Genomic DNA, 16,282 nt, shown 5'->3' with positions numbered 1-16,282 from the left:
GACAATGCGGACGTTCTGCCGCCTGGCACATCCCTCAAAGTCCTCCAGCCTCCTCGAGAATTGGTCCGCAGTCATCCGGAGGTTCCGGACCTCGGTTTGCAGGTCCGAGACGTCGGCCGTTAGGCTGGAGGTCTTAATGTCCAGTGTCTTCACTCTATCATTAGTCTTGCCCAGGTCGGCTCTAATGAGAGTCAGATCAACAGCCATGGTGTCCACCTTGTGGGTCAAGATCTCATGTTGCTGTTGCATGTCCGCCCGAAAACTGGTGATGGCACCCATAATGTCGCTCAGGGTAGGCTCGGAGCCGTCGGGCGAGCCCGTAGGTGGAAGACTCTTGGCAGAGAATCCCGTGGCAGGCGGCGTCTTCGGCTGGACATATCGCTCAATCCTACTCTGCTGCAACTGTGTTTTCCCACGGACACCCTTGTTCGACGTCTTGTCGGGGTCCCCTCTGCCCGCCATGTTGGTTCCAATGAGGACAAAGGGCTGCACCAGCCAAGCCCGAGCCCAGCGAGCCAAGTAGAGAACCCGGGCTAAACAGTTAGATCAGGCCGACGAAGGAACGCACTGTAGGCATTAGTACTCCGCCAGCAGGGACAACAGGCAATCACTCCGCAGTCCAATCGTGCGGAGTGACGGAGACCGGAGAGACAATGGCACAGTCCTGGCACGGAGTTCCACTCGACGTAGCTCAGCGTAGGAACCACCGATTCGAAAACGGAAGGCAGTTCCCGCCTCAGTAGACCATCAGCAATAAGAATCCACCCACGTGGAACAGGATTTCAGACAGGATATAGGAGGAGGATCGGAAGGTCCGCGGAGCTCCGAGCTTACGCGGCCATCTTGGTTGCCCGCGAAGCTCCTCCTCCATCATCATTCTTTAGCAAACTTCGCCACCTCAGTTCAGACCCAGCTATATGCAAATCAGTCTTGACCCTGTGCAACAGTATTTGACTAGTTTTTGACTAAGATTGTAACTGTTTTTAATACCTTATCCACTTTTATTTTTCCTTCAGAGGCGAGTGGCTCTTTTGGAATTCCTTCCTGTGTTAACAGGATGTCTGTATGAACGGTGATGTCCAAACCACTAATTAGAGAGTAAAATTGTATAAAATGAGTGAAGAGAACATTTATACATACTCCATCATTTTTTAATTAATCTAGAGCATGTTTAAATGCCGTATATTGATTCAAGGACACACAATTGATGGACGGAATGCAGAACAAATCAAAACATTCACACCCAGTCAAGAGATCTGGGTTAAATCTATCATTCTTTTGCTCACCATGCCACCCCAGTTTAGACCTGGTCATATGCAAATCAGTCTTGAGCCTGTGCCTCATGGGAACAGTCTATCCTGAACTGCCAAGCCAGGTCTACCCCGAAACGGAAACATGCATCCTGAAGCTAGTTTCAGGGTCACACCCTTCATCAGCCAGGCTAGCTTGAATCCAGTGGCAAAGTGAGCAAGGAACCCACGTCCGGGCATACCCCGTCAACTTAGGGTGAACAAAGCAAACACAAGGAGATGATGAACGGAGCACTGAAACTGAAACGGAGCACTGAAACGTTTCAGAAACTCACCCCCAGTCACAGATCTGGGTTGAATCCATCATCATTCTTTAGCTCAATTTGCCACCTCAGCTCAGAAACAGCAATATGCAAATCTGTCTTGATCCTGTGCCTCATGGGAAAAGTCCAGCCTGAACTGCCAAGCCAGGTCTTTCCTGAACCGGAAACAAGCATCCTGGGACCAGTTTCAGGGTCACACCCTTTACCAACCAGGCTAGCTTGAATTCAGAGGTAAAGTGAGTAAGGGACCCACATCTCGGCATACCCTGCCTCTCAAAAGAAGTGAACTCAGTTTATGAAGTCTTGCATCACCAAACGGAAAAATTGGCTTATCGTTGGAACTGATTGCCAACACTCTAGTGAGTTGGGAATGTATGCACCATTGCCCACGTTGCAGCCTGGCAGATGCGCAGAACTGGTACCCTCCTTCCCAACACTGTTGTGGCAGTCTCAAGTGGAATAGCATCAGGGGTTTTCTTCCAGGCCAGCTCACAGAAGGTTTTGATGCATTAGACTATCCATCTTGACAGGTTCCTTTCTACACCTCCTTCCCTTTCTTTGCTCCATGAGAATCCCACAAATAGCTGGTCATCCATATGATGATCATTTGTGTAGTCACTGTACAAACTCAAAGCACTTTTAAGGTCCAAATGATGGTTCCTCTCCTTTTCTTTCAAAAGGTGATGTGGCCCAAAAAAACTGTCACAGATTGGCTGACATGAAAAGGAATGTCAATTGTGGGTGACTAAGCTGCCCAAGTCCTCAGCACTAATTTGTCTAGAAAGAAGGTGGTGAAGGGCAGCTGCAGTGAGCGAACCTGCAGTTCCCTTCTTCAGCTGGATCTGGTAATCAGGCAAACTATTTTGAGCATAGTAAGCAGCTGTGCATCAACTCAAAAGGCATATACATAAGAAATGCCAACATCCAGTTCAAGACCCACTCTGGCATGAAAACTGGCTTCATGATAAACATGCGAGTCAGACCTTTGATAAAAAGCATCACAACGGGTGATTTAAAAAGAGAGGGCTTATAAGGTAGACAAAAAGTTTGAAATGGCTGATGATAACCCTCAATAACCCGGAATTGTTTTGCATCGTTTGTGGAACTTCTTGGCGGGAGACAAGAGTCCCAAAGATTGTACTGTGGTCCTGCTACCTTTAAATCATTTGAAATAACAATTAGCCTTCTCGCTAAAGAGTATGAGACCAGCAAAGGGCATGTCCATCCAGGGTGCTTGGACACCTCCAGAAAAGGCATTTGATCCTCACCCAGTAGTGACTTCTAAGGATAATTCTAGCGCCAATAGTTTTGCTAAACGGTTATGTGATGTCAGCAAGCTCCTAAATTATACATCGCCATATCCTGGCCATTATTTACTTTTTGCACCAGCAAGGCTATGAAGGCTTCCGATATACTCAGTAATACCTCACTGGCAATGGCCCATAAGGAATGAGTGTACCTACTGAGAAGGCACGCTACATTCAATGGGTCATGAGGCTGTCTTGACAGGCTTTTTGGCTCTATTTCGGAGTGATAAAGACTTTAAGCTTGCTCACATCTAGGATATGTATTCTTAGCTTGTGTTGGCTCTTTTAAGCCCTTTCTTCCAGACCTAGAAGAGGATAGCTGCTTTATATGATGATAGATCCCTTACTCTAATCCATCTATTGCCTATTGGCTTTGCCTTTCATTATTTTGCCTATAGTAGAGGGTGGATCTTGTGGTCCTTACTTTATATTATACATTGGTATGGTTTATTTAGGTACTCTGACAGAGCTAAGGGTTATTTCATCCTTCTCAGGCCTACAAGGCCCAGAACTAGAGAGGCTCCATTTTGCTTTCTATCCCTGCAGAGCTGAGATGCTTCAAGGGGAAAGGTAATGTTTATAGTTAAGGCTGTTGACTGCTAGAGGAAAACCAGCCAGGACTGGTTCTTATCCGAGGAATGTGTTTGTCTCTTGGGCCCAGACGTAACATGCAGATGGTCACTGCGGCTGCGCAAGGGGCCCTGGAGCTGGCACAGGAATTCGGTGGGAGGCAGCCCTCTGTTGGAAATTTCCATGGGGGAAGAGCATTCTATAATAGTGAAGTGCAGAGGCGGAGTCAGTTGGTTGAGTTGAGTTGGAGGAGCGGAGAGTGTTGGTTGAGTTGGAGGAGTGGAGTTGCAGGAGGAGAAGAGACATAAGATGCTTGGAACAGAGAGAAGACAGACAGTCAGTGAGCTGGAACTGAAGGAAGCAGTCAGAAACAGTTACTTATCAGGAGGAGTTGTGAATAGCTGGAGTCTGAAGTAATGCCTTTTAGAAGAGACTGAAGTTATATCGTGGATTAATCTGTGGGAGCAGCTGGAGTTAATTGGACATTGGCACAGAGACATTTAAACAGAGTGAAAAAGCTAGTGGAACGAACGGTTATCAGAGCGGCAGAAACCATTAGATTGAAGTTGGAAGGTGGAGAGAGTCCGTGGGGGAGAGGAGTCCAGTGCAAAGTGATCAGCGCAGATGTGTGTCCAAGAGTGCAGGAGAGAATCTAAGACAAGCTAAGGCACAGACGAGAGAGGAGCCCAGATGACAGCTAGAGCAAGACTTCATACTAATCAGGTGCTATCCATTTTGTTATATTAGTGCTTTCTATTGTATGTCTAATCCTTTTCTTTCAGCGGTGTGTTAAAGTTCCTGTTAATCAAGAGACCCCGCAGATAACCTTGTCCTCATACTGTATGTCTAATCCTTTTCTTTCAGTGGTGTGTTAAAGTTCCTGTTAGTCATAGAGACCCCGCAGATCTGTATATAAATCCTTTTCTATTGTTATTGTAATAAAGATACCCCAGTTCTTAGTGAACTAGTGTGCATGTGTTGTTCTTATGATAGAGAGCGTTCTAATCAGGTAATCATACAGTGAGTGTCTCTTATTCTTAAAGCACAGGTAACCTTTTCCTTCTAGTCAGGGGTTACAGCCAGAACAGATGCTGCCCCTGATCCGGTAAGTCTGAATAATTAGGGAGAGAGAGGAGCCCTTGAGCTAGGGAATTATTGACACTAAGTGATTCGGCCATCCCATAATATTATTGTAGTAGCGAACCCTTAGTGAATAGTGAGAGAGACTTCCCAACATAGAGACAGAGAGCTGAAGGTATTCATAGGAAAGTGGTCATCATTGGTAAGTGGCGTTAGTGAGAGCACTGATTGTGGTCAGTGTGTATATCCGCCGGATTGTGGATCATGTTGTAAGTGAGTGAGCACCGGGGGGATACGGTGTTTAGATCCGCCGGATTGTGGACTGGATAAACAGAGAGCACTGGGGCTGCAGCTCAGTGTGTGAATGGCACGCCGGATTGCGTGTCGAGTGAGCACTGAGGGTGAGCAGTGTGTATGGCACGCCAGATTGCGTGTCGAGTGAGCACTGAGGGTAATCAGTGTGTAATGGTAGATAATCAGAACTGCCCCAGGGTAGATTAGTCTGGACCCATGTGGTCGCGAGACTATGAGGTATGAGTGTGGTGTAGGGCATGGATGTCCTTAGTAATCAGTGAGTATTCTTAGTATCCCTATAGATTTAGTGGTGTTTCTGATGATATGAGCTTGTATATTGCGAGTTCCCCATCCTCAGGTAGGTACCCAGGTGCCTGGATAGATGGGTCCTGAGGAGGGAGGGGGTTACGTTCCGGCTGGGTTGGAGGGGCTCTCAGGAGCTGATCCCATCTGGCCTAGAACCCGGTCGTTACAGAGGCTAAACTGGCTGAAGTTAACAATTTCATGCTGAGGGCATCTATATGTTTTGACTCTAACTGTAGGTTTGGTTGGAAAAGGCATTAGGAGTGACCTGATTTGTCAATGTTTCCACCCACAGACTCTCAGGCATAGAAAACCTTATAAGAAATGTAGGATCCCTGTGGGCCGGTCTATACCTAGCCATAGGTCGACTGACTGGGTTGCCCAAGCAAGGCTTAGGCCATGTGGCCATGAGATCATGATGACCCCAGTTAATCAATTTGCAATACTTGTAAAAGTAGGCAAATGCTGCCCTTTGAATAACGACTGTAAAATAGGCACTATCTTATAATAGTGGTCAAGCTCAGTCCCTGGAGATGGATCGAGCGCACAGGCATTCGGTAAATACAGGTATACCCTGTCATCGGAATAAATAGGGGCAAATACATTGCCACCTTCCTCATCCGTATTAGTGTTGAGGGAACATTAAGCATATTCTGGACTGCATCAGAGTCAGATCCAAATATGGCATCTAGGTGCTACAGCAGAGGCCAAGGATTGGAGCCTTGCTGCATACTGACTATTTGCTCTTTTGTAATTAAGTAGCATGAAATAGGGTGGGAGTGGGCAGACGACGGCTTGGGGTTGGAAACCAGTGACCTATTCGAGTCCTTGGCTGGGGCTGATTGATTCAGCATTGGAGTTAATAGAGTAGGGACTGGCATAGACCCTGGGGTAGTAGTGGAAATCTGAACTAACACCAGCATGAGCCCAGAAATGGGGCAAATGGGGCCAGATTGCACTGAGGGACAGGTTATCAGTGGAAGTCCAATTGAAGTCCCTTGGAGCTCATGGGTCCCGAAGGCACCCCTGATGGAGCGAGATGCATTTGAACGAGCTGCAGCATTCCCCCCTTTAAGGCAGCTAGTTTCTGCTGGGTCAGTGAGGGCCTGGGGAATTAAGGAAGCAAAAGGACAAGTTGCGGAATTGGCTGAAAATCAGGAGACACTTGTGGGATATGATCTTTCAATTAATACCCTCAAGCCTGCTCGTCTGATTTTGGTTGGATTGGGCTGGGTGCTGCTTAGCTTTCTTGGGCTTATGGTGTTTCTTCAACTTCAGGTTACTGGATCATCTTTGGGTGCATAAGTACACAATTCTTTGCACAAATTCCAGTAGTGAGCACCAAGACACAGCATAATCAACAAAGACACATGTTGTGTGGTTCTGTGAGTGAAATCTGCTTTCTGTAGGCACTGCAAAGCTTCAATCCTGTCTTTCTGTGGACAGATCATATGAGGTATATTATAGTTAAATTTAGAGCTGTCGAAAAACCCACAAAGTTGGGAGCAGAGCATCAGATTCGTGTCATAGGGTGCTGAAAAAAAAGCAAACATCAGAGTTCAGAGGTGGCACTTAAATGGGCCGCACAGATCCATCCCTTCCAGGCAGCACAGAGTATTGCTGAAACATTCTCCAGATCCAGTCTGGCATGTGGAGATATTCTAAAGGTGAGAAATCCACGGTTAGAAGTAGTCATCCAGAAAAATAAAATATACTGTGTGGTTCAGTGATGGAGGGACCATGTGCAAACCAAAAAAAAACACCATGAAGAAAATACTGAACTTTATTCCTTACATGAATGCAGGCACAGTGGTGGAAATTATTTCTCTACTTAAAAATCACATCATGGTGTACCTGAAATCATCACAAAAACTGTGTCTCAAAGCTACAAACACTGCAGAATGAAGCAACTCATCACCTGGTACAACATTTGTTGGGACCTAGCATTCCGAGGGTCTTCAATTGGCTTCCCGTGCAGAGTAGAATTTTGTTAAAAGTTAAATATTTCAGCGAGGACAGAGGTACTTATATATGATAGGGGCCAAACAACCAACTAAATTCTGCGGATGATTGGATGATTTAAATGACCAATTTCATTACTGGTATTACCTAATCCCAATGTCTGCATTCAATGTCTTGAACCATGACATTCCTATATCTAGGCCTATCAAGGGTGTGTTATATTGTATATGTCTAAAAATTTGTCAGGCTCATTCTTAGGTTTGTTTGGTTGTCTTGGAATGGGGTATATTTAAATACTGTAACAAGACCTAGCTTTTTGAAGCCAACAGCCAGCACAAAGAAAGATAATCCAAGAGTCATCCGCAGCATAGAACGTATGAGATCTAGGCCGTCTCACTGACACCTATCTAACTCTGAAACCCCATTTATACTGAACAAACTTTCTAATAAGAATTAGAAGTGTATTAAATAAACATCAGTATATTTGCCAGCTAATACTTTCGAAACATCAGGTATAATTTATATTTGTGGGACTGTATGTCTAATATTCAAAACAAACTCTTGAAGTTTAAGCACCCATTAGGTACCTAAAATTTGCAAAGCCACTATTTGTATTCCCCACAACATTAATCTATGAAAACCTGACCAAACGCTTCTTTCAGGTTTAGGACACTTTTCTGTAAAAACTTGCCAATCGCGTCTCACTAGCTGAACATCAAATTACCAGTCTTCCATGTAAATGTTTGTCTACTTTTCATATTTCTCAAGCCATTCCTCAAAATTCAACTCTTGTGTAAAGCTTGGATGTTTATGGCCCCAACTATAAAATGCTTAGTACATTTTCTATCATATTCAAAAGGAATCACAGTGGCTGCGTTCAGAAGAGAAACATCACAGTTGTGATGTTACTGAGCTTCTACAAGACACAAACAATCCAATCTCCAAAGATGAACTGAACTCTGCAAGGAATTTATGACCCACCCTTGGGTAGGTTGACACATGCAGAAAAGTCTTCCTCACGGCAAGTGGCATACAATCAACAATTAGTCTAGTTGCCGACACACTGCTCACACTCCCATTCCTTGAGCTGTTCTGCACCAGGATGCCTGTCAGGCGATAGTGCGCTGTATAAGTTCCATAAAATAAAATAAATAAAGTCAGATCAAGAATACAGTCAATTGCAAGATTAGGAATTCAGCCTCCTCCTCCTGGGTATGCTTTCTTCCCGCTCACACACGGCAACCCAGGCGGTAGGAACACTGCCCTATCATGAATATGGAGGGGAATATGCTGTATCATTCAGTCAGGAAGACGAGTGAGGTTTGGAGAAATACAGATCCCTCCATCGCAAAATGACCAGATTCCTCCACCAACAGCATCTTGCCCAGACGTACTAACCTTAAACCTTGCACTAAGAGCATCAACCTTATACTTCACTTGCTCTATATGAATCCACTTTCAGAGATGGCAGCAAAACAGGAATGGAAAATCACAGAGGGTCCCGACTGCTCTGCCTTCCCTGCTTCTCAGTGAAGGGAAGATTACCAAGACCGAGTGCGATACAATTTAACTCCTATGGTCAACTGTAATGTAACAGATCGATATTTGAAAGCCGCGAAGGAGAGAGACTAATATTTATGACTTGAAAGGCTCCATGGGTATGCTGGAATGCCCAAAAGAAAAAAAGTGATTATACATATATCCCTTTCTCAACCCAATTCAATATCTGCCCAAATGCCCCAATCAGAGTGTCATTTCCTTGCTGAGATTTAGGCCTGATTTTATATACGGTGGGTACTGAAAACCCTGTGATTTCTGGAAGAAGCTCTATGTATGAAGCTATTACCGCTGAATTTCTTCTTCACAGAAATAGTATGGTCGGGGTAGTTCAGCAAGGAGAGTCACCTCCAGAAATTGGAGGTTTTTTTGTTATCAATTAATTATTTTAATAGGTACCTTCAGAGATATTAATAGACTTCCACTTTGTGTTTCAATGACTTTAATGTCAAAGAGAATGTTCAATACTTTACAATATTTAGAGTCTCTCAACTTGTTATGGGTTTGTGTCAATAAATATATTTTTCCATGATTTATGAACTAGACCTTTCATACTTTTAATAAATTGCAGCTGTGTTTTTTTTTTTATTTCTGTCGCCAAAACGTCCAGCAGCTAAGCTGCTGAGCTTGGCCAATATTATCACCAAAGGTGATACAGAGACCGTACATAGAAAACACTACACCCTCTCCCATGCCCACACCCTGCTCTTCCGCCGAAATACAAGCAGCGGCCGCTATTTCTCCTATCTGGCCGCAAAAACCTGAAACAGCCTCCCCATCCACCTCAGGACCTCACCGACTCAGCAGGAATTCAGACACAGAATAAAGACCTGGCTGGTCAATTAACTGCGACCAGCAGCAGCCACTCGTCTCCCCCCCCACTACCCCCTCAACCTGGGGTTGAGGGGGAACGCGCCTGGATACCCACGTGGGTGATAAGCCGCGCTTTACAAATCCTCATTGATTGATTGACTACTGACTTGCCTATGGCTGTAAACCTCCGAGCTTTGGGGAATGTCAGCTAAATCGTGTCAATCTCGCATTTTCACAATTTTAATGATAGAATATCCTTCAAAATGATACAAGTCGTATTTTAGGCAATTCAGAGATGTGTGGCATACACAATAGAAAAAGCACCACCACACAGATAAATTAGCCACTATTTACATGATAACACAATGTTCAAGTCTAATGCTTACACCAACTTAAACCCTATGTAGTTCAACATATTATGAACATGTAATGAAGTCTACATTGCTGTGCCTTCTGCTCCCTAATCTAACAAAGATATAGGTCTTTGTTAGGTTATTGAGTGGGAGGTAAAGCAGACAGGTGCTCTCAATCCACTTCATTTCCTTTGCAGCACAGACTGAACATGGGAAAAGCTGGATAATTTCCCTCCTTCCTTCGCCAGACTAGTGTTTTGTCAGGCACAGAAGCTTGGTTAAATGTTAAAACATCCTCTCGCTCTGCAGCTTCATAGAGCAGCTGCAAGGGTTTGCTGGATGATCAACAACTTCATTCCACTCTCCCTAGGGCTGGGAGTCCTGAGTTCAGATCACTTGGCCTGCCACAGGCAGCCTTCAAGAAGGCGGGAAGAGCGGTACTGTAGCCTAGTGAACAAATGTAGAGCAGTGACACGACCACTGGGCTGCCAGACCTCCTTGCTGATTGATACTCTTAATAACGCAGTTTAGGAGCAAAAGAACACAGCTGAGCACAGCAGGAAAAGTCTGTGCTCTTTCTTTTAATAAATTAGACACTGCGGTTCTCCGTACATAGTTGTAAAAGCGTATCTGTAGTGCGCATGCCCGGCTTACCTCAGGGATACAATCCTCGTGGGACACCACCCTCACGATGTCATCCAGAGGTAGGAGAGAGTTGCACTTGATCTCCGTGTACACGTTCTTGCCCTCCGTGCATGCCGCCAGCAGCTCCACCAGGGAGATGTGGTAGGCCAGGGGCCCGCTCTCGTCGCGACGATCCCGCTCCGAGCACATCATCTGAAGGAGGACCGGGAACGAGGCTCTGTCGTTGTAAAACACCAGCACATCTTCACCACCATTGATTAACTAAAATGGCAATGTGGAAACTCATCAATCACCATCATCTAAAATGGAAGACAGTCACACTTTTCTTTACACTACTTGTATCTTTATGAGATGTACATGTGACTAAATCTGCAACACTACAGCTTAAATTCAGCAAAATGTAACCCACTAAAACACAACTGACAACACTTACATTCAAACACAGGAAAGTAAAATAAAATCAACCAAACTGCAGTAGTCTCTGCTTTTTTAGAAATCTTTCACTTAGATTATATTGCTCTGTACGCTTCATTTCATACAATTTCATAGGAACTGCATGTCCATAACCCTGCCTCACCAAGAAATACAGTGCTAATCCCCTCGCTCCCCTTTCCTCATGTGTGTCCTTAGGCAGTTTGGTGCATTTTGTACATAGTTTAAATATCCATCTGGGTCTATGCATTGCAAGTCGGTCAATTTCAAAGCTATTTGGTAAACTCAGAACTTCAGAATTTAAGTGAGCAAAGCGGCCGTCTCGTAATGCCTCATTTGTCGACTGCCTGACTGCTGACGCACATCCTTCTTGTGTCACAAGTAATCCAAAACTCTACACGTTTACTCTTGTAGTCTTTCAAAAATAAAATAAACCACGAGCAACGGGTTTACACTCAAAACAGAAGGGCTGCAGTGGAATCTGAAAGAAGCGCGGGAAATATGTTAATACCAGCCCACAGTCGCACAGAGTAAACAGAGCGCCTAAGTTCAACTGTCACCAAGAGCATTACCCGCCAAAAGCATTCTCCCGCTAACAAAATCAATAAAACGTGGTAAACGGATCTTTTAGCAGCACCATCTTTGATGGCTCGGAACAGTGGCCAGGAGTAAGATAAGGCAGCAGTTGTAAATCATGCATGTGCCTGTGATAACCAGCCTCACCAGGGGCGGCCCCTTCGCTAAGGCAGAGCAGTGTTGCCCCACAAGAAAAATAAAATGGTACGGGTGTGTTATTATCGTTGTATTTTTCCCTAGTAGCTCTGTAGGTGAGGGTTTGCCCGCAGAGCAGGGGAGGAGTCGGTCAAACAGTTAAGCTCACTTTGAATGTTCTCCACCGACTGTAATGCACAGCCTGGGTGAAGAACATGCACAGGCCCCCCTAGTCCCCATCTCAGCACCGAACCATGGCGTTCAGACTAATCATAACATTGCTATTAACCTTTTCCGTGCTCATGACGAGCTGAGCTCGTCATGAGTCACGGTGCTCCGGTGCTTATGACAAGCTCAGCTCGTCATGGGCCGTAGAACGCTCAGGTGCGGGGAGAATTCCCCCGCTGTGCTGAGCGTTCCACAGGAGCCAATGCACCTGTGACGAGCTGAGCTCGTCATGAGCACAGGAGCACTGTAGCTCATGACGAGCTCAGCTCGTCATGTGCATGGGAGCGCTGTGCGTGCCTCCTCGCCCCCAGCACAGCGGGGGAATTACCCCCGCAGCGAAGGGGTTAACAACATTGTGATTGGCTAGAGGAGTCTGGAAGCCTAGGTGCTTCTTGTTTCTGCGTCATGGCAAGGAGGACGGAGGAGAGGCGGCTGCTGGTAAGGTAATTTTAAATATTCTTTTTTTTAAACACCCCACTCTCCCCGCCCCACCACTGCTGGTCCGTAGCAGCAGCTACTTCTCATATCAACTTATCACTGTCGCCGATCTATTAGAGATCTACCCGTTGTGCTGATTGGTCACTACATCCTGGAACATAAAAAGACTAAATGACCGGTCGCTGAGGAACATTTACCCTTTGACTTACAAAGCACAACAGGCTTCTTTATGAGTGGACAGGAACATGCCATATACCCCATCACCTCTTACTACAGATAGCAGGGGCACTAGCAATTCCAGGAGAGAGGAGTACCACTGGGTCTTGAGTTCGTCACTGACAGGTTCAGTGAGAAATGGGGAATTACAAGAGGAATCTGGAATATCACACAACATTCTCTCACTTATTCCCCTTTCACCAGTGCTTTAAATGAAACTATAGAAGTGCAGGTACTCACTATTTAGAATACCTTTTTGCCCCTGAGAAGTGCAGGTACTCTCCCATTAAATGCATTGCAGCAGTGCTGAGAAGTGCAGGTACTCTTATTGTCAAATGAAAGAAGTGCAGGTACTCAGTATCAGACAGTACCTGCCCATTTAAAGCACTGCCTTTCAAATAGTATTACATCCTGAGATTTCCACTGCTTTCAACGAATCAGGTGTTTAGGTGAAACACTCCCGACCGGAAGTGTTGCAGTGATATGTATAATCCCAGCAGGGCCAGTACCAATATTCGGGATATTGGGGCCCTAGTAATGAGGCCCTATGTGTTATAAAGTACTAGCAAGACATTAGAAGATTTTACTAAGTTTCTTAAACAATCTGCAAAACACAAATTCATATACTATCACAAGGATAGCTCTGAAACATAAACGTTTGACATACCTCCGTCATGACAACATCTTGACTTTTTTTCACGTATTTTCCATCCACCTTGACCACGGTCTCCAAAAACCTCAAGTATTCCACATGACGGCCATGGGTTTCAACACAATGCACAAAGTGCTGCACCACTCTCTCGCTCACTTCATTACACAGGTGGTAGTTGTTTGTGAAGATGTGCCGCACGGTTTCAGCTTCCAGCAGCTGCATGCAAAAATTACTAAACTTAGGAGCACATTTAATAATCATATATAAACGAGTCACTCATTTTTACAGTTTTCATTTACACTGTTCAGCCATAGAACTATTTTTCATATATATTGCACCAAGCTAACAGTTCGTCTTAAGTAGGTCAATACAGTTGTTACGTACTCTGATGCGATTTGACGCTGGGATTACGTCAAAACAGTGTGTTCTTTTCAGTATGGTGGTAAACAGCACGCCATTACTAATCAAACTGGTAGGATGGGACAGTATCAAAGGAATTTTGTTTGGATGTTCCAGGAAAATCCACTAAACCCCTGTACAATATGTTAAATACCATTTTCCACACAATACTTAGGACCTGATTATGATTTGGCAGATGGGTTACTCCATCACAGACATGCCATATATAATTATTGCATATGCATTATATCCTGTGGCAGAGTAATTATGATTTGATTTGGCAGATGGGTTACTCCATCACAGACATGCCATATATAATTATTGCATATGCATTATATCCTGTGGCAGAGTAACTTGTTCAACAAATAAATACACTCTAAATCAACTGCATGTGTATGGTGGCCACCCTTAATCCATGGCAAGTGTAGCCCACTACAAGCATTAAGGACTAAACACTTTCCTTAAGGTATGAAAGATGTGTGCTTTTGCCAAAATTGTGTTGTATTCTGTGTGTTTCAGTTACACCCTCCGCCATCTGACAGGCTGTATTGTGGTGCCAGGTTCTTGATTTGAAGAGTGGTCTCATTTTTCGTGATCGCAGGGCCATATGAATGTCCTTCCTCCATAGTTCCTCTACGTCAGTCATGAACTTTCAGTTTCAGAATTCACCCTGGTCCTTTACCCCCTATTATCTCCCCAACCTCAGCAGACCAGACAATGCTATCGTTGTTACAGCATACATGTAGTGATTGCATATTTAAAACATCATAGTAGCATGGAGTCGCTAAGGAGACTAAAGTCTGCCAATAAACCAGGGAAGGATAAGTGACAGATAGTCTACCACAAAAGAATATGGATAGGTAGAAGTTTAAATAATCAAGAAGCAAATTAACAGTGATGATTCGTGGAAACTGAAATAGCAAGCCCCCAAGTGCAGAGACGTTTGAAGGCATATACAAAGTGGGCTCTGGCCTAGGGCCCACCCTTTCAAGGGGGCACCTTGCTATTTGGTCAGGATAGGTTTATCTCATTAATTTATCCAACTAGTCTAGCTGTAACAACTACCTCTATCTCTTTTGGTCATAAAATGTTGACAGATATACCACAGCCTCATACAAGGCTGCCCAATGGTCCATTTACATGCCAATCTGTCAAGGCAGTCCAAGGGCAACTTGAGGAAAGGAGGGATGTTAAAGCGTACAGGTGCGGATTTTAAATCAGCAATTGCCTATCATCGGTTGTCTTTTTTTTACAATTACTTAACTTTTAAGGCACGATCAACTTGTGTGATTTAGCTGTAAATGAATCAAATTTAAAGTTGTTGGGAACAGGGGTTCCCAAAATTGATTTGGCCGATGTCCCCCAAAAGCCTTAAGATGTACCTACACTGTCCTTCTGTCTGACATCAATTCAGACACTGCTAACAAATGTGATGGTGAAAGGTAGGCATGATCATCAGTAAGAACAGGTAATTGGCACAGGTAAGGGCATTTACAAAAAGTCTCACTTTAATAGAACAAATACATCATGAAACCTTGAAATCTATTAAATGATGTGCTGAGGTAAGTAGCTGAAGAATCGAAATTTGCCTAGCATAGTAACGGTAAGTTTCAATTCTATTAAGGACACGGAGGCGAGGATTATGCTTTTCTCTCTTCGCTGTTTATTAACAAAAACACATAGCAGCCAGAAAAGCAAAACTTGTAAAGGATACGATATACCACCCAACACTGGGATAAACATATCACAAAAACATCAAACACATGGGATAAACTACAACTCCCATCAGTCCATAATCATAGTCCTTCCATAGTGTCCACTGCGCTAAGGTAGGGCGTCCTTCCTGTGATCCCTTCCTCTTTCTTCGCGCGAGTCACGCCAAATCAACCACGATCCTGTTTAGATTCGCTACCTGGAAGGAAAAACAACAACTGCGTCAGCGCCGCAAACGTTCATATGTAATTTGAACAAGGCAAAAAACAATACAATGCCGAACGTCAGAAGCAAGTACTTTCAAGTGTTATTAACCACACCAATACATTAAAGCAAGAACCTTCAAGAGATTTTACTTACACCAATACGGGGAGGGATCTCCGCCGGAGAGTGGGTGGGATAATCCTCGCCTCCGTGTCCTTAATAGAATTGAAACTTACCGTTACTATGCTAGGCAAATTTCGATTCTATGTCAGGACCGGAGGCTTCAGATTATGCTTGTTTAAAGCTGACCGACCACCAAACTCGCAATATCCACCACTGGCTTGAAATAGAACCGTTTGAAAGTGGAATCCGAGGACCAATCTGCAGCACGCATTAAGTCCTCCAAACGCGCTCCCAAGGAGAAAGCTTTTGAGGCCATAGCACCTCTGGCCGAATGAGCTCCAAACTGCTTGGTATCAATGCCAGCCTCTTGCAATATCCATCGTACCCAACGGGCTATGGTGGGAGAGGATACCGCCTTATGCGGTTTTCGCAGTGCGATCAGGAGCTGCTGTTCGCCCGGAGGACGAAGTTCTAAAGTCATATCTTCATATGCTTTCAGGCATTGGACCACACATAGTTTGGGAACGTCCACGAAGGCCGGATAAGATATCGATCTCGTTACGGACTTCGTTCGACGACCCACCGTGAAGGTAACTCCATCCGGAGAGAACACTCTCGCTGAGATATCCAAAGCACGCACATCAGATACCCTTCGACACGACACCAGGCACAATAGCATGGCCAATTTTGCCGATAGTTCTTTCAGAGA

General features: G+C 44.7%; 1 protein-coding gene across 5 annotated transcripts in view; it reads right to left on the bottom strand.

Moving 5' to 3' along the window:
• The window catches only part of ITPR2 (inositol 1,4,5-trisphosphate receptor type 2), a 1,555,333-nt gene that overhangs the window by 701,226 nt on the left and 837,825 nt on the right, over nt 1-16,282 (bottom strand). For all 5 annotated transcript variants that reach the window (XM_086920227.1, XM_086920242.1, XM_086920233.1 and 2 more), the window contains 2 exons: nt 13,150-13,350; nt 10,467-10,718 (listed from right to left, as the gene is read on the bottom strand). In XM_086920227.1, coding sequence (XP_086776353.1) covers nt 10,467-10,718; nt 13,150-13,350 — 453 coding nt within the window. The remainder of the gene's footprint in view (nt 1-10,466; nt 10,719-13,149; nt 13,351-16,282) is intronic.

This window comes from Lissotriton vulgaris, chromosome 1_1, assembly GCF_964263255.1.
Source record: "Lissotriton vulgaris chromosome 1_1, aLisVul1.2, whole genome shotgun sequence".
Taxonomy (NCBI): Eukaryota; Metazoa; Chordata; class Amphibia; order Caudata; family Salamandridae; genus Lissotriton; species Lissotriton vulgaris.
The sequence above is the reverse complement of the archived record's forward strand: the minus strand, read 5'-3'. Positions and strand labels throughout refer to the sequence as shown.